This window comes from Bombina bombina, chromosome 4, assembly GCF_027579735.1.
Source record: "Bombina bombina isolate aBomBom1 chromosome 4, aBomBom1.pri, whole genome shotgun sequence".
NCBI lineage: Eukaryota > Metazoa > Chordata > Amphibia > Anura > Bombinatoridae > Bombina > Bombina bombina.
Window position 1 is genome coordinate 1048108576 of NC_069502.1, and position 19197 is coordinate 1048127772.

The window sequence follows — 19197 nt, forward strand, 5'->3', positions numbered from 1 at the left end:
ATTGCATATTTTATCAACTTTGTGTCTGTCCATTATGTTAAATGTTAGTTTAAGCAGCTCAGGCCTATATATCTGTTGTGATATTTGTTTAATGGTTTTATTTCCCCACATGGATATCTGCCTTGTCTCTGTAATTTTTTAATATTTTGTTTTTGCTTGAATGACCCTTAGCTCAAATGTCCATAAATGCACCCTCCCCATTTTTTAAATTTTGTTGCAGGCCCATCATGACCCTAAGATATCTCTCTCCCTCAGCTTGATTTTAAAATATACCCTGCACTAGAACTACATGCAATACAGGCTTTTACACTCAGCTGTTTAACTGTGCTCTGCAAACAGGTAGACTTCTGGAAGACAGTTTTCCTCCCACCCCACGCTCATTTCCTCATTTATAGATAGTCTCCCACACAACTTTCATTCTCCTGAAATGACAGCTGCAAACACTGATCAGCACATCCTTCTATTCACTTAACCCTATAGAATACATACCCTCTCTCCCTACAACTAGCTATATATCCCACATCGATAGTATATACTTTTATTTCTTTTTTTAAATTGTTGTACTATTTTTGTTTTATTTTCATTTACACACCTCATACCATTAACATGAATCCAAATATGACCATACTGATATTCATGATAACCCTTTTCTCCAATTTTGTTCACATCATTACAGCCATAAGCACACACCTCAAACTGGAAAACAAATTATCATACACCATGGCCTGCTCTATTGCTGTAACTTATCTGCTGAGTACTGGTGAAGAGTTATAAAAAATAACCCTCCTACCCCCACCTCACAAAATTATAAAGTATCCCATTCACTATATGGCCAAACAAAAGCTATGTCCAAGTTCCTATTCCTTATGTTACTTGCCCTTGCAAATGATGTAGAGTCTAACCCTGGTCCCCCAACAAATTCCATTCCTAGCCTTCCAGCTAAAAAAGGCCTCTCCTTTGTGCACTGTAATATGCACAGCTTACTACCAAAAATCGATGCACTGCAAGCTTGGTGTTTACAATACAACCCTAAAATCATTGTGATCTCTGAATTGTGGCTAACTGCAAAAATACCTGACTCATAGAAATGACAGAGCAAAGGGAGGAGGTGGCATTGTAATTTATGTTAAGGATTCCAAAAAATACACCCCCTTACAAAAATCTAGCTTTCCTGCCACATTTGATTTCCTTTCTGGCAAAATTGAGATCCCGTGCAGTAAATCAATCATTGTTGCAGGAATCTACCACTCACCTAGCTCCACTGTGCATTCCATTTCTGACATAGCACATCTACTTAGTGAAACCTTAGCTCAAAACCCAAAAAGTGAAATTTTGTTTTTTGGAGATTTTAATATTGATTGGCTGAATCCAAAAAATAATAGTTGTTGCTTGCTGTTTAAATCTTTGCAGCTAATGCAATTATTCTCCTCCCCAACTCACATAAACATCAAAAGCCATAATCACACCCTGTTCGATTGGATTCTCTCCACTTCTCCCAACCGAATCCAGGAGGCAGGTGTTCTCCCTAACAATTTCAGTGAACACTGTTTAGTGTACTGCGTGCGCAAAATAAAGGCAACTAAATCTTCTCCTAAGGTCAAAATCACCAGGTCCTTCAAAAAATGTAATCTTCAATCATTTCTAAATGACATCAAGAACCTCCCCTGGCACAGATTATACCTAATCCCAGATCTAGACTCTGCAGTTGACTTCTTTCAGTCTGAATTCCTACAAGTTTGGAATTTACATGCCCCACTGCGTAAGGTGAGAGTAAAAGTAGCACACCTGAATTGGATCACAGCTGACCTCATTAAAATGTACCAGTTTCGGGATTCATTGTGGACAAAGTTCAAGCATACCGGCTCTATGAACGATCACTGTGCATATAGACAATGGCAAAATATATGCACTAAACAAACAAAATTGGCCAAGGCCCAATATTTCTGTGAAAATCTGAACAATAACATATCAAACCATAGAAAGTTTTGGAAAATCATAAATAACTTACACACTCCACCAATCCACTCCCAACCCTCTACTGTCAAAGTGGACAACCAAACCCTGCAACTTCCCTTAGAAGTAGCAAATGCCTTCAACAATTATTTTGTCGGATGCTCCACGACCCTGATTGACAAACTAATAAATGACACGCATCCTGAAACTACAAATGTGGATCAGGCCTCTCTAAATCTGCAAAGACCCAATATAGAGAAGTTCAATTTTAGACCTGTATCCATCAGTGTCGTTAAGAAACACCATAATAATCTAAAAATGAAAAACCAGTCTGGACCTGATCAAATCCCAGCAATGCTGTTGAAGCTCAGTGCGCCGGCAATTGCTAAACCTGTCACAACCCTAATTAACTAATCCTTGGTGTCTGGATACATACCCAAACTTTGGAAGACTGCAAGAGTAGTGCCTATCCATAGAAGTGGTGAGATAACCTTGGTTTCTAATTATCGCCCAATATCATTTCTTCCAGTATTGTCAAAAATCTTAAAAAAGTGGGTCCATACTCAACTATGTGAGTATTACCAACAATCTAACTATCTGAGCCCTGATTAATCAGGTTTTCGCCCGAACCACTCCACTACTACTGCCCTCTTAAAAGTTTGCAACAACATCCAAACTGGCATGGAACAAGGAGACCTAACTGGAGCTATTTTCCTTGATTTTGCAAAGGCCTTTGACACAATAGACCACGACATACTACTGCTCAAACTAAAAAACTCAGGTATTGGTGATTGTCCGCTAACCTGGTTTTGATCATATTTATCGGATTGATCACAGTATGTCTGCATTTCTGACAGCGACTGCCTCCCTCTCCCAGTCACGTGTGGTGTTCCCCAAGGTTCATTTTCGACCCCCTACTATTCACATTCTTTATAAATGATCTGTCAAACGTCTGCAAATCCTCAACTGTACACATGTACTCAGACGACACGGTAATCTATGCAAACAAATCCGATTTTCTGCAGCTTGAGGCAGTGTTCCAAGACCAGTTCACAGAGGTAGAAAAGTGGATCTCAAAAAACAGCAAATGCTGATGCCAATCCTGGATTATGGGGGTGTAGTATATGCACCTGCACCGCAAACTCACCTTAATAAACTTAATACATTGTATAACTCGTTCTGCCGCTTTGTGCTACAACGTAACTACAGGACCCACCATAGTGACATGCTAAAAGAACTAAACTGGCTGTCGCTGGAATCCAGACGCTCCCTCCATCTTTCCAGCCTTGTGTTTAAGAGCTTTTCTGGGAAGCTCCCACCCTACCTGACCAGAATGCTCTCCCCTGCTATTCCCACCTCCTATAACCTTTGATCAAATAACAGCACATTATTTAGCTTGCCTCAATACAAAAAGAAATCAGCTTGATCCTCCTTTTCCTACAGAGCACCACAATTATGGAATGACCTCCCGCACACTTTCAAACCTTCCCCAAGTCTAAAATCCTTTAAGAGATCCATCGCTACATATCTCAGAACAGAAGGCACCTGCCATGGTTGATTATATATTTCCTACCTGTTCTGTTAAATTTTGCATATATTGTGTATTATTATTGTTTTGCATTTTATTGCACCTTATTGTAACAATGCAGTGTTTTGTGCACCCAGGACATACTTGGAAACAAGAGAAATCTCAATGTATCCTTCCTGGTAAAATATTTTATAAATAAATAAATATTGTTTCAGACCTGAGAAAGTGTGGAATCTCGAAAGCTTGTCTTTTACTATGTAATAATGTTAGTCCACTAAAAAAAGGTATTACTGCATACTGCAATATTCTTGTTATTTTGATATATATGTGTATATTTATGTGTGTGTGCAAGTGTTCAGCCGTGTAAAACATATATGTGACTTTCAGCACACAAGTCAATAACGTATCCAAAAGTCAGTCCCCTTTCTCAGGCGATTCAGAGAAACCTAAGTCCAGCAGATGACTGGCTCTGTTGCTCTCTCCAAGCACTATCTTTTACTGCAGCTTCCAGTTCCACCCTCCCGCCTCTGCAGGCATTTCACACATAGAGTGACGTCAGCCTCCCTTGATAGTGCAGGAGACTAAGAGCAAAACAGCAGGTTTCCAGGAACTCGTCGTCCTTACGTGACCCCTCCCAGTTGTCACTGCCTGAGTGAGCATAGGATGCTGCTTGTTCTAGTCTGTACTGGTAGCAGCCATTGTCTCTGTAATTACATATACAGAGAGATTTATATGCACGGTAATAAAATATATTCATTTAATAGTATATGTTGCTTTCGAATTTAACCAGTGTAGCTGATACAGCATGCACAGCGTTTATGTTCTCATCACATAGTTGGATTACGGTGTTTAATAAGTGATTTTCTTTCCTCGGGTACCATAATGTTGCAATGCTTTACATAACTGGCATTCACTGTAACCTGGTACCATTGTCAGTTCTTGGCATACAGAAACTAGTGTGGATGAGGATAGCTTCTGCCTACTATAAGCTGACGCACTGCTATATATTTTAAAAAATTGCGCAATTCTGTTTCATAATAGGACGATTCATTGCAAGACTCAGTGTGTTTGACAGATTTATTAAGAGTTCGGCGCCGCGTAAACACATGACACATGAGTATGCACATCAAAAATTTACAAGTACACGTTGTGCAACGGTATAAACACCGGGCAACGATTCCGTAAAGATAATGTTCCTCACTAAAACACGGACGGACGGGTAAACTAAAGGGCAAAGTGGGTACAAAGACAACTAATGACGTAGGAACGCCGGCAACGGAATGACGTCATGAGTGTTAGCTTAGCAGGCGCAGTATCGCCGCAGCAGACCGGAGAGAGTGAGCATTTGGTGTGTTGGAGCTGCGCATTAACACTTTAGTATCCTGACGCCGCAACCTGATGTGTCCTGTTATCAGGTGCAGAAGTAGTTGATACGGGGCTACTGCTCTACAAGCGATCTCACCTGTCTACTGTGAACAGGTGATGCAGAGAATAGGGAATGTTACCTTGTCATGGTTATCTGACGGAAGGAGCTCTCATTTTATCTGCCGCGCTGCACATATTCTCAGAGAAAGTCTGCCGCGCTGCACATATTCTCAGAGAAAGTCTGCCGCTCACATCTCCGGCTTTTATCTGAATGTTTACGTAGTAATGTTTTTGTCGTTCTAGGCGAAAGAGCTACTGTAACCAAAAGCCATAGAAAGCTACACCATGTCGTCTTGCCAAGTCACCTTCCAAGTTAGAGGGGCAACATTGCCAGGTAAATACAAACCGGATCATTTTTTAGCCGTTTCTTATGTACCTAATGCTTCATAACAAGTTCCTTTTTGCCATTGTTGTGACTAATCGTTTTTCCAGTTATTTGTTTCACGTTGCAAAATTATTTGGTTTTAGCTCTGAATCTGCCCGTTAACATCGTCATATTATGAATATATATATTTTCAGAAAGAGATAAGCGAGTAACTGGTTTGGAATTTCTGCTGCCACATCAGTCCTTGTCCTTATGTACTCCCAAGCCAAGTAAAATGAAGTTATGTGCTGATATGGCTTTGTTTCCATATGTCAGGGTTGTAAATGACAGATTTCTCCCAAATTGTTTAGCCTGTTGGCTGACAGAGAGAGCTACAAGTTTATTTTATTATGATGAGATATATATATATATATATATATATATATATATGTATACACAGAGAATATTTTTTCTTACTTTTCTGTTGGTTTATTGGTTCACTAAAAGTAATTTTACTTCTTTCTATCCAAATAAAATATCTCTTATTAATGGTTTTAGAACTAAAGGACTCTTGATGTCAAATTTTGATGTTTATTAGAGATGTGCATTTGGTTCATTACAAATGTAAATTTATAACAGAAAACGGATATTCATTACAAAAATTTAAATGTAAAGAAAAAAAAAATACTTACAAAATTTGACAGTATTCCTTTTTTTTTTCTTTTAAATTACCTTTAAGGAAATAAAATACCATATATATATATATATATATATAAAGCCACCAATCAGCAGCTAGAACGTAGGTTCTTTGCTGCTATTGAGCTTACCTAGATAAATCTTTCAAAGGATAACAAGAGAAGGAAGCTAATGAAATAATAGAAGTAAATTGGAAAGTTGTTTAAAATTGTATTCTCTAAGTCATGAATGTTTAATTATGCCCTAACTGTCCCTTTTAAAACTATAGGTGAATTTTTTCATTTACGAAAACAAATGTAAATGTTCTATGAATATTCAGTATTCGTTTAGTTCAAAACGAAATCGATACCGAATAGTGGAGCAAAATATTGCTAGTATCACAATACATTTTTTTTGTAAAAGTACATTTTACTTATTTTTTTTTTTTTTTTTTTGTACCAAAAATAATGTGGCTGTTTTCTATGCCCCATATACATTTGTCAATCTCTATAACATATGGTATATAAAACACATTTAAAAAAAATAAATGGCTACTTGCAGTTTATACAGTTACATTAAAATACTAGATTTTACTGTCAACAATTTTAGGATGTATTTGGGAGAAAGTTGATGTAGCAAAAGCTCCCTCAATACTGAACTTTTGTATACTGTAAAAAAACCCCTGATATTTCTGTTGAGTGAATGTTATGTTTTTATTTGAGATTTTTTATTTACATTTAAGGTTTCCTGGTGCATAATTGTCATACTGTGACTTCTTAGCCAAAACAGTTACTGTTTTCTTATCACTGAGACATATTTAGTCCTGGATTCTATTTTGTTTGTGTGGGAAAATCTTAAGTTGATTTTTTTGAGTGACAAATTTGTTAAAAATTCTAAGAGCCTAACCAAAAATTTAGGTTAGGAGCCCAAAATATTTGAACGGTCGCATGAGAGATTCCGTTTATGAGGAGTTGTATAAAACAATCTTTAGGGTGCTCTCTAACAGCAGATTAATTTACTAACACCCTTTATCTGACTCCTGAATAGGACCTGTTCTATAATTGGACCAGGTAGGGACCACAGGACCCAAGCAGCACCAAAAAGGGGCGGCACATAGGAAAAGCATAGTCTGGATACTGGTGTTTATAAAGAAAAATTAAAGGGACCGTAAACACCTCAAGATGGTTTTTATAAAATGCTTACTTATCAAGGGTAACTTTGCTACATATCTGTCCCTAATTTGATTTATCAGATAACTGCAAAACAATGTACTTTATACTAACATTATGAATGTGCCTAGTAGCCTTGTTGTCTGTGGGCCAAAGTCCTCATTGGCTTCTCCAAATAAGGAAAATAGTGGATGGACTTTGGTTATTGAAAACTAATTGCAGTAAAAAGGATGTTAATTTGTTCTTGAAATGTCAAGACTTGGGTAATATTATTTTATAGCAACACATGTCCTATTTAGTAGGTGTTTACTGTCCTTTTAATCTCATATGATGGCCATCTGCATTTTATGTGAATTTTTAAATCTGTTGAACTTTAGTCTCTGTAGTTTAAGGGCACCTAGGTGGTAAATTGCCATAGAACAAGTTATTAAGGTGGTTGGTCCTAAGAGTGTGCTTCTCTCTGTCTGTAATATGTCTCCCTGAGAGTTGAGTGCATCGTTTTATTCTTGGTTCCAGGCATATCAATGTTTAGAGCTGGTCTTCTGTCGAAATTTGCTCCCTCATCGAGATTGTTACCTTGATGAGCGCACGCTCAGAATTATGTAATCACACTCAAAATATGTTTCAGAAGATTGTGTGGAAAGCGATTACATAATTAAAAGCATGTGCAGATCGTAAGGCAGCAAATTTCAATGAATAGCAAAATTATCCTCCCATTCATTCTTAAAGTGGCGTCCATGGACATTCACAGTTGAAGGTAGCACATTTCGACAGTTTTTTTTTCTCATAGAAATACATAATATGCACATAATTTAATAACGCTTGCTGTAAATAAAAAAAATATTACAATGAAAAGTTAAGTAAGCATTATTAAATAATGTGCATATTATGTGATCTCAACAAGGGAACCAATTTCGACGGAACACTGTCCCTGCTCTTGATAAATTGTGTGTCTTGCTATTTCCTTAGAAACGCACACTTGTTTGATCCTCTTGTATTCTAAAGTAGCATGCTTGGTCACTGTCACATAAAGTATTTAATTTTATTGAAATATTTTAAAATACACATGATTAAAGCACTGACATTATACATCTAGTTTAGATATGTATTTTCAATTTTTTTTTTCCTAAAGAGAAAGCTACTTACACAAAGATGGAGAAATGTGGAACAGCTTTGAAAGGGGTTAGATAGTTAAAAATAAAGGAGGAAATATAGAATTCTTCTATAGCTGTTAGTGCAGTGATATTTACATATGACAGTTACTTTCGGGTTTCATATGACCCACCTTTTCTAGATCTTATTTGTTTCTTTTGAATCCATTAGAAAATACAGATTTGAAATCTTGCTATGATGGATGTGTTGTCATAAGTTGTGTTAAAAAAAAAAAAAAGTTGGGTAAAATCTGTTTACATTTAAGGGGAAACTACAGAAAGTGTCTAATAGTGTGGGACTCTAATGGTACTGGGTTAGAGGGATTTCTTCCAACAGAAAAAAACATACACTGTACTTTTTTTTTTACAAAACTAAAAAAAAATACATTTTTAAACTTTCTCTTTTAGGTAAAGCAGAACACTATTTTGAGCATCTTCTCCCTTTAAAAATGTATACTGTTGGTAATAGCTGTGATGCGTTCAAGAATATTTGCATATGTATCTGAGTGATATAAGAAATAGACTATAATTTGATGAAAGAGCAACTGTATTGTAGATTTGTTTACACAAAGCTAGTTTACCTTGCTATTAGGCTTAGCAGAAAAAACCCACTGTATTCAAAACATGAGCACCCTTGGTCTGAACAGCCAGTACCCAAAAGGATTTCTGTGTTCCTTGTACCGGAATTTTTTTATAGAGCAGTAGCAAACTAAATAGTGATTAGATTAGGTTCAGCTAAGGATATTTTGCCATGGTCTTGGCATCAATGATGTTTACTTGCTATCGTCTGCAACTATAGTTGTCAAGCAACTAAAGTCATTACTCCTCCTATATTGTCTCTGTGATAGCAATTGAATCAGACAGGAAAACTCCCTTTTGGTAAACTCTCCAATCCAAAATGCTAAAATTACAGTATAGTTCTATGAATAATTTAAAAATGTCTGCATTTTTAGTAATCCACGTAACTAATACCTTAGTGTATGCATTTTCCCAGCTCTTCTGAAGCATTTATAGATATATCTACCTTTTTCGAAGGATATTAAAATGTAAACTTTATTCTCTATAATGAAAATGTAATGCTTACACTTAGTGTTTTATAAGCAACACTCATGGGACTTTTAATTCACAGTTTAAAATTTTCTGGTATGATCTCAGAATATGTATGTTTTTGTGGCTGTTTTGCAATATTTCTGATACATTTTTAGCTTAGTGTGTGTGTTAATACATTTCTGAAAGTTTCCTCTAAGGAAATATTAGAGAGCTATATAGCTATTTAAATACACATTTGTGACCAGTAATTTGTCTGTTACTTGAAGGGTAGGGACATTATACACAATTTTCTTTGCATACATTTTTGTAGATCTATTTATATAGCCTATACAGCTTTTTTTTTTCTCTTTTTTTTTTTTTTAAAAAAAGTATGGTTTTGCTTTTAAATAACATTGTGCTGATATTCAGACTCCTAACCTAGCTCCAAAGTTTTAGGTGAATACTGATGTATACCTACACCAGCTTGCTCTTGTTTGTGTAAAGGGTCTTTTCAAATGCACAGGAAGGGGAAGGGGAGAGTGTCTCCTTTTTTTCTATAGAACCACTTGCAGTGAGTGTTCCAGCTAACCTTTTCAACAGAGCTAAACGGAGAGCTTCTAAGTACGTTTTTAAACGTTTTTTTACTGGATTTTTATATCTGTGCATATTATTCTTTATTGTAGTGTCTATTACATGCAGTTAAATGAGAATTGGTGTATACTATCCATGTCTCATGTACTTGTTGCCATTTCTTGCCCTCTGCTATTTGGGTGGTTGCTGACTCAGCTCATTGTTCCCAAACATGAACACTTGATCATTAGCTGATGTTCCCAGAATCTATTTCAAGTTCTCCTTTGCTTAGTTGTTTGTTCAAGTTTCAGCACACAACTAGCTTTTTGACATCTGATACTGACCATTCCACATTTTATTACTATACATATTTATACAAGTTATAGCATAATACTCGGAAATGCATGGGTGCACAGTTATGTGCAATAATGCAGTATCTCTAATAAGACTAAAACCTGAACTGCAGCCACAGTGAAGATCTCACTTTTCACAAAAAATACCTTTTTATTATGCATGACAGAGAGGTACATTGATGTTCCTGCAGTCTCCTGTGCTTTTTTCAGACCTGCCAAACTTGAATCCCATTACTTAGTGACGACAATATATTCATTACTTTCCAAAGTAAGGAATTGTTCCATAATCTAGAGTGTTGCTATGTTATAGCAAATCTGTAAACAATCTGCATCACACCCATGAGGTGTCATTTGGCAGGAAACAGGTCTATATTAAAGGAGCAAAATCTGTTGATTTTGTTAGAAAAATCAAGTCAAATTATAATGAAGTCAACATTTTAAACAGCCCAAAATAGCGACTTTTGAAGTTGAGGTGATTTTGTTGAATAAATATGATTTTAAACTCTAATCAGATTTGCTCCAGATGTACTTAAAGGGCCACTAAACCCAAAATCTTTCTTTCATTATTCAGATAGAGAATAGAAATTTAAACAACATTACAATTTGCTTCCATAATTTATTTTGCTTCATTTGTTAAATATCCTTATGTGAAGCAAAAGCAATGCACATGATGCTTCTACGTGCAGCAACCAATCAGCAGCTAGTGAGCATATACATATCAAGAGAATAAAACAAATTAGATAAAATAAGTAAATTAGAAAGATGTTTAAAATTGCATTCTTTCTAAATCATAAAAGAAAAAATGTGGGTGACATGTCCCTTTAAGAAAATAATTCCATGGAAATTTCAATGAAACATTGTATACATTTTATTTAACACCCATTAGACCAGGGGCTAAAATGATAAATATTAACCTCTTAAGGACATATGACGGCATTTTTCCATCATAAAACAATTGAGCAAACTGAAAGCTGTGTCCTTAAAGGGTTAAGTAAAAGGCTAAATAATAGAAAATGCTACAACAGAAAAAATACACAACTTCTTAAATGAGCATTTTAGAGTACAGATGTTTTTTTATGTTTGGGTTTATCTCTTGGATGGTAACTAACTAAATTATTTTGTATGTTTTTAGTGCATTTTTGCCCATGATAAAGTTTCAGCAAACTATACTGTGTGTTTAATCCCCAGAGGAGCAACCAGTATACTCAGGTGTAGCTTGCTGTGAACATTTGTATGACTATGCACCCAGTTCTTAAGTTCATTTACATGCATACACACCTAGACCTTTCTATTCAAACTGGAATAGAAAGAAAATTCAGAAAATTAGTATTTTGGATCTGGCTAACTAGATCATGCATATCTATTGTGTAAGTGTGTTAGTCTATGCAGTAAACTAGACTCGTTTATTAATAGTGCTATTCTGTTAAATATCATATAACTATTCTTACAAACTAGTGATGCACCGAAATGGAAATTCTGGACAGAATCCGAAAATCCGGGATGCACTTGGCCGAAAACCGAAACTGATACCGAAAATGTATTTTTTTAAATTATTATTTTTTTTTTTTTTTTTTTTTTTTTTTGCATAATTAGAGCCAATAAAAAAAGCCCACACTTTTATTGAATGTAACACATTAAAATTGGACAAAAATATCTTAAAACAATAATATGCTACACAATTTTACCAAGAAAAAAAAAAGGCTAAAAATACAATTTTCGGCCAAAATGTTTCTGCGACCAAAATTTTTGTGCATCCCTACTTAAAACAATTCTAAATATCAATATACTGTATTCTTCATTTAGTTCTATGTAACAGAATCAGATTTAATAGGTTTATTTTTTTTTAACAATTATCCAAATAAAGTATAGTCCTAGAAAACTCATTATATGCAGAACAGTAAGTCAAGTAATAAACTTAAACAGCAACTCTAGGCTAGCATCAAATTTGAAACATGCTACACAATAATTTTACCGAAAATAACAGGCAAAAAAACCGAAATAGCCAAAAATGCCATTTTCGTCCGACACTTTCTGCGGCCGAAATTTCGGTGCATCCCTATTACAAACTAACATGGCAGCTTTAATGCCAATACATTGGTTTACTTTCCCTTGCACTTATTGAATGGATTGTGTTTAAATGCATTGAACTTTATTGCAAAATCACACTTCAGTTCCACGCGCAATGAATTGTTAAATCTTTTTTTTTTTTTTTTTTTTTTTGACGGCTGAATGGACTTTGTCTGATCAAAATTCAATGTTTGAAATATTTGTAAACTGAATTAATACTGCAGCTTTTTTTGATTAACCTTGATAACAAAATATCTTGTTTAGCTAGTACATATGTAATGAACTGGTCTGGAATGTTGAATGTCTAATAACTAACTTGGATATAGTGTAGGTCTTAATGGCTGGCTTAACATAAGAATGTTTATTTCTATGCTTAAATGGACATAAAACCCACATTTTTTTCTTTCATGATTCAGATACAGTATGCAATTTTAAACAAATTTCTAATTTACTTCTATTGTCTAATTTGCTTCTATCTCTTGATATTCTTTGCTGGAAACCATATCTAGATAGGCTCAGTAGCTGCTGATTGGGTGTTGCACATAGATGCCTCGTATGATTGGCTTACACATGTGCATTACTATTTCTTCAACAAAGTATATCTAAATAATGAAGCAAATTAGATAATAGAAGTAAATTGGAATGTTGTTTAAAATTGTATTGTCTGCCTGAAGCATGAAATAAAAAAAAATTGGTTTAGTATCCCTTTAAATAATTAGTTAAATATTGGGAGATACCTTGATTATTCATTGCTACAATGGCAAATGTTTTGTTTATTCAGATTTATGCTTTTTAATTAATTAGGTATTCATTTTTTTTAACTATTTTTTTATAAACACACTGATACCCTAATCAGTCAATATTAATTTTTTTAATTTAAATTGTGAAACATCTTGATGCTGCTTGCGATTTATTTGTTTTAAAGATATTACATTCTTTAAAGGGCCATAATACCCAAATGTTTAAACACTTGAAAGTGATGCAGCATAGCTGTAAAAAGCTGACTAGAAAATATCTCCTGAACATCTCTATGTAAAAAAGAAAGATATTTTACCTCAAAAGTTCCTCAGTAGCCACCTCCCATTGTAAAGAATTTCTAAGCAGCATTTTAGTGTGTTTGTCCTGGGACATCTGAAGGGACTAGCATCGTGCACTCTCATATTATTTCACCAATCAGGTAAAGGAAGCTTACTATGAAATCTCATGAGAGTTAAGCCAAATCTCATGAGATCACAGTAAGAGTTCATGACCTCAGCACTGCTGATGCTGATTGGCTGCTGTTCATTTCTTCATTTTTTTTTTTTATTTTTTTACCTGCAGCTGGGAGCAGCTGAGTATAACTTTTTACACAGAACTTACTCTGCTGAGCTGAGGAGATTGTGAGGTAAAATATCTTCCTTTTTTACATAGAGATGCTCAGGTGATATTTTCCTGTCAGCTTTTTACAGTTATACTGCATCAGTTTCAAGTGATTTAGCATATGAGTATTATGTCCCTTTAATTTAAAAGGACACAAAACAAAGAATGTTTCATGATTCACTCTTAGAGCATGCAATTTTAAACTTTATAATTTACTTCATTCTCTTCGTATCATTAGTTAAAAAGCAGGGAGGTAAGCTCAGGCGCATGCATGTGTCTGTAGCACTATATGGCAGCGATTTTGCAAGATCACTAGATGGCAACACTATTTTGTGCCGTGTAGTGCTTCAGATACCTACCTAGGTATCTCATCATCAAAAAATACCATGGGAACACAGCTACTTTGATATTATAAGAAAATTGGCACTTTTTTTTAAAATTGTATGCCGTATCTAAACATATCCTTTATTTTTATTTCCATTTTGTTGCTTTTTGGATTTTTTTTTATTTTTTAAAAGGTGGAAAAAACTTGATGGTTGCACATTTCACTTTACCAATAATTCAGAAGTTAGGATTCTATACCGGTTACTCAATACAAGTTTACATATTTTATTCCTACTTTTTTCATTGTAAGATTTTGTAATGTGACAAATTAGAAACGTAAAATTAAATTCTGTGACATAACACAGGGTTTGTCAACTGCTTCCACAGCTTGCAAACTGGAATGGCTGGGCTTAACGTAAACAGGGACAGGGCAAAGTCAGGGTATCCAGAAGTCAGAGTAGCTGGTACTACATGCCACTAAGGCCGCGTTCGGCAAGCACTCCAAGCGAACTCAGAGCTCGCTTGGAGCGTTTTGACGAGACTTCAAAGCAAGGCGCTGGGCATTCGCTCAGGGCTCGGATGACACAAGTCCCAGCGTGCTGGTAAAGCTGGGACTTTTCAGAGCAAGCTCAGACACTTGTCAGCATGGCCGCCTCCACGAGCAACGTGTGTGTGTGTGTATATATATATATATATATATATATATATATATATATATGTGTGTATATATATGTATGTGTATATATGTATATATATATATATATATATATATATGTATATATATATATATATGTGTGTATATATATATATATATATATATATATATATATATATATATATATATATATATATATATATATATATACACACACATTTTATTTATTTCAAACGTGGTAACAACATTTATTAAATGTGACGTTTCGGGACTTAACACGTCCCTTCCTCTGACGTGTTAAGTCCCGAAACGTCACATTTAGACGATTATGAAAATAATCGTTAGTTGCAGCCCTAGTCACATTTAATAAATTTTATTACCACGTTTGAAGTCTGAAGCCCAGCGAGTGCTTTTCCTGTTACATTTATTAAATTCTTTGAAAGCACCCTGGCAGTTGAACGGTTGGTGGGAGTGCATATGCCTATGTACTTTTTATGTATATGTGTATATATATGTGTGTGTGTGTGTGTGTGTTTATGCCGGTTCATTTTGTGCCGTTTCAGAATAACAACCTTTTTTTTTTTTTTTTTTTCTTCAGTCGTGCAGTAATTACAATAGCCAGTAGGTGGAGCTGTCCGCTTGTTTTGCAGCAAAGTTATGAAACTTAACAGGTCTGAAATTGATCGGTGTACACAGAGCAGACATTAGCTATCGAGCAGTCACTTCCCTATTATCTTCCTGTCCAGCTGCTTGAGGTGAAGGTGCCTAACTGCCTATTAATCACTGCAGATTGAAATGCATAGAATTGGTGCAGACCCAATATTATCTAACATGCTAACAATGCAGAGAACTGATTGCAGAAAAATGCAAGTAAAAAAAACGTTTTTGTTCATTAAACTTAGTTTGATGATGATACAATCTATATTATTAGGTTTATAATGCTGTTCACAGCATTTAGTCTTTATTTCAAAGCTTTAAAAATAATGTATTCGGTGTTACTTATGTCAGTTTTGAGAGGGGCCTGGAACCTAACTCCCTCACTTCCCATTGACTTACATTACTGGGTTTCAATTTACAGCGGTTTCGATTTACAACCATTCCTCCTGGAACCTAACCCCGGCGTAAACTGAGGGCTACCTGTGTGTGTGTGTATATATTGCTCTATCAGTAGTGATTAATTCCCAGACAGGTAGTATGACCTAGAGCACTGGGATATTTATACCCTGATAAAATTTTCTGGCTTCAAAGATTTTTATTATTTTTCTGTGTGCTGGCAGCTATTGGGTATATTGCATGTTTTTATTTACTGTGGCTGACGCTGGGGATTTCACTTGGGTGAAAAAGACCGGGTACTGCGTAAGTTGGATTACGGTGTTGTTAACGCCCACGATGGGCGGGGGCTTCATTTGCACGCTTTCTGTAGCGCCATTGCAGTGATACTTTAGAACGGTGACGGTTCTCTTCTCCGGTGCAGCTGTTTACTTCGTGACTAGAGCTGCTATATCAGGGGGTCACGAGTCCGGTTATCCTCCAGAGCCAGGTAGGAGCCGCAGCAGAGCTGTGGCAGGATGACTGGAGTTCTAACTCCTGTTTCTCTATATAGATCAATGTGAAAGTCATTGCAAAGCAATCCATGTGACTTAAATTTTGTTATCATCTTTTGTGGGATAAAAGACTTAATTTTTTTGCCAGAAAAATAAACATTTTTTATTTCTTAAAGTCACAGTACACATTATTTGTATTTGGTATACAAATAAAGTTTTTATTAAAGACACAGTACACATTTTTTTGTAATTTAAAGATTTTTTCATTTAAAGAGACAGTACACATTTGTTCAATAAAAGAAATCTGACTAAGTTGGTAACTTGCATTTGTTGTTATGGAAGACATGGGTCAGGAAACCACCTGTCACTCTTTGTGACAATTGTGTGGAGAAAGCAGTACAGGGTAAAGAGAAATTATTTTTGAAAGATGATTCTCTTTCCACTGAAAGTCAAGATTTGCTGCAATCTCCTCACCAAGTGTCACAGCCTTTAACACCAGCTCAAGCTGCGCCATCGGTGTCTGCTTCTTTTATTTTACAAGATATGGCTACAGTTATGTCTTCTACCCTTACAGAGGTTTTGTCCAAGTTACCAGGGTTACAAGGCAAGCGTAGCAGATCGGAATCACAGGGTCTCCCTGTAGCTTCTGATGCTTTGATGGCTATCTCTGATTTGGAGGGTAAGTTAACTTTGTCTGAGAGGGAGCTGTCTGACTCAGGTAGTGCTTTACCTCAATCAGATTCGGACTTCATGTCCTTTAGATTTCAATTGGAACACCTCCGCTTATTGCTACCGGAGGTTTTATTGACTCTGGATGATTGTGACTCTATTGTGGTCCCTCCAGAAATATTGTGTAAAATGGACAGATATCTGGAAGTCCCTACTTACTCAGATACCTTTCCGGTTCCTACGAGAATTTCGGAGATTGTCACCAAGGAGTGGGAAAGACCGGGTATACCGTTCTCCCCTTCCTCTATGTTCAAAAAGATGTACCCTATACCTGACACTGTGCGGGACTCTTGGCAGACAGTCCCTAAGGTGGAGGGTGCTATTTCTACTCTAGCTAAGCGTACAAATATACCGATTGAGGACAGTTGTGCTTTCAAAGACCCTATGGATAAAAAAATTGGAGGGTCTGCTAAAGAAACTTTTTGTTCATGGTTTCCTTTTACTACCGACGGCCTGCATTGTACCAGTTACAATTGCGGCTGCCTTTTGGTTTGATGCCCTGGAAGAATCTCTAAAGACTGAGACTTCCTTAGAGGAAATAATGGATAGGATTAAGGCCTTAAAATGGGCTAATTCCTTTGTCACTGACACTGCTTTTCAGATAGCTAAGTTAGCAGCTAAGAATGCAGGTTTTGCCATTTTAGCACGCACAGCCCTCGGGTTGAAGTCTTGGTCTGCGGATGTGTCATCTAAAACCAAGCTTTTGTCTATTCCTTTCAAGGGGAAGACTCTATTTGGTCCTGACTGAAAGGAGATTATTTCAGACATTACGGGAGGTAAGGGACATCTCTTACCTCAGGATAAAACACCTAAACAGAAAGGTAGACAGAGCAATTTTCGTTCCTTTCGAAACTTTAAGGGAATTCCTTCCTCATCCTCCATAAAACAGGAAGGGAATTTTGCTTAGGCCAAGTCCGTCTGGAGACCCAACCAGGCTTGGAACAAGGGTAAACAACCCAAGAAGCCCGCTGCTGCTACCAAGACAGCATGAAGGGGCGGCCCCCGATCCCGGACCATATCTAGTAGGGTGCAGACTTTCTCTCTTTGCCCAGGCTTGGGCAAGAGATGTTCAGGATCCCTGGACACTGGAAATTGTGACCCATGAGTATCAACTGGAATTCAAAAGTTCCTTCCTTCTTTCACGATTGTCTGTAGACCAGATAAAGAGAGGCGTTCTTACGTTGTGTAAAAGACCTCTCTTCTATGGGAGTAATTTGTCCCGTTCCCATACAGGAACTGGGGCAGGGGTTTTACTCAAATCTTTTCGTGGTTCCCAAAAAAGAGGGAACGTTCAGACCCATTTTAGATCTCAAGAGTCTAAACAAGTTTCTCAGAGTCCCTTCTTTCAAAATGGCGACTATTCGAACAATCTTGTCAATGATCCAGGAGGGTCAATTTATGACTACCGTGGACTTAAAGGATGCATACCTTCATATTCCTATCCTCAAGGATCATCATCAGTACCTAAGGTTTGCGTTCATGGCTCTGCCCTTCGGGTTGGCCACTGCACCCAGGATCTTCACGAAGGTTCTAGGGTCCCTTCTGGTGGTTCTCAGGCCGCGGGACATTGCAGTAGCACCTTATCTGGACGATATTCTGTTCCAGGCGTCTATCATCTGACAAGGTCTCATACAGACACGGTGTTGTCCTTTCTTAGAACTCACGGATGGAAGGTGAATCTAGAAAAAAGTTCACTAATTCCGCAGACAAGGGCTCCCTTCTTGGGAACTCTAATAGATTCTATATCCATGAAGATTTTTATGACGGAGGTCTAATCATCGGCCATCAGTGGTTCAGTGCATGGAGGTAATCGGATTGATGGTGGTGGCAATGGATATCATTCCGTTGGCTCAATTTCATCTCAGACCACTGCAACTGTGCATGTTCGGACAGTGGAATGGGGATTATGCAAATTTATCTCCTCAGATTAATCTGGACCAGGAGACCAGAGACTCTCTTCTTTGGTGTTTGTCGCTGGATCATCTGTCCCAAGGGACGTGTTTCCACAGACGCTCGTGGGTGATAGTGACAACGGACGCCAGTCTATTAGGCTGGGGTGCAGTCTGGAATTCCCTGAAGGCTCAGGGTGTATGGACTCAGGTGGAGTCTCTAATTCCAATCAATATTCTGGAGTTGAGAGCAATATTCAATGCGCTTCAGGCGTGGCCTCAGTTGGCTTTGGCCAAATTTATCAGATTCCAGTCGGGCAACATCACGACTGTGGCTTACATCAATCATTAAGGGGGAACGAGGAGTTCCTTGGCAATGAAAGAAGTATCCAAGATAATTCGATGGGCGGAGACCCACTCTTGTTATCTTTCAGCAATCTACATCCCAGGAGTGGACAACTGGGAAGTGGATT

The 19197-nt window shown here is 36.8% G+C and overlaps 1 protein-coding gene across 1 annotated transcript in view; it reads left to right on the top strand.

Annotated features, from left to right (window-relative positions):
* Positions 1-4510: 4510 nt before the first annotated feature.
* GPCPD1 (glycerophosphocholine phosphodiesterase 1) overlaps positions 4511-19197 on the top strand; it is a 308210-nt gene continuing 293523 nt past the window's right edge. The window contains 2 exon segments of the mRNA XM_053712184.1: positions 4511-4960; positions 5150-5240. Coding sequence (XP_053568159.1) covers positions 5192-5240 — 49 coding nt within the window. The 5' untranslated portion in view covers positions 4511-4960; positions 5150-5191.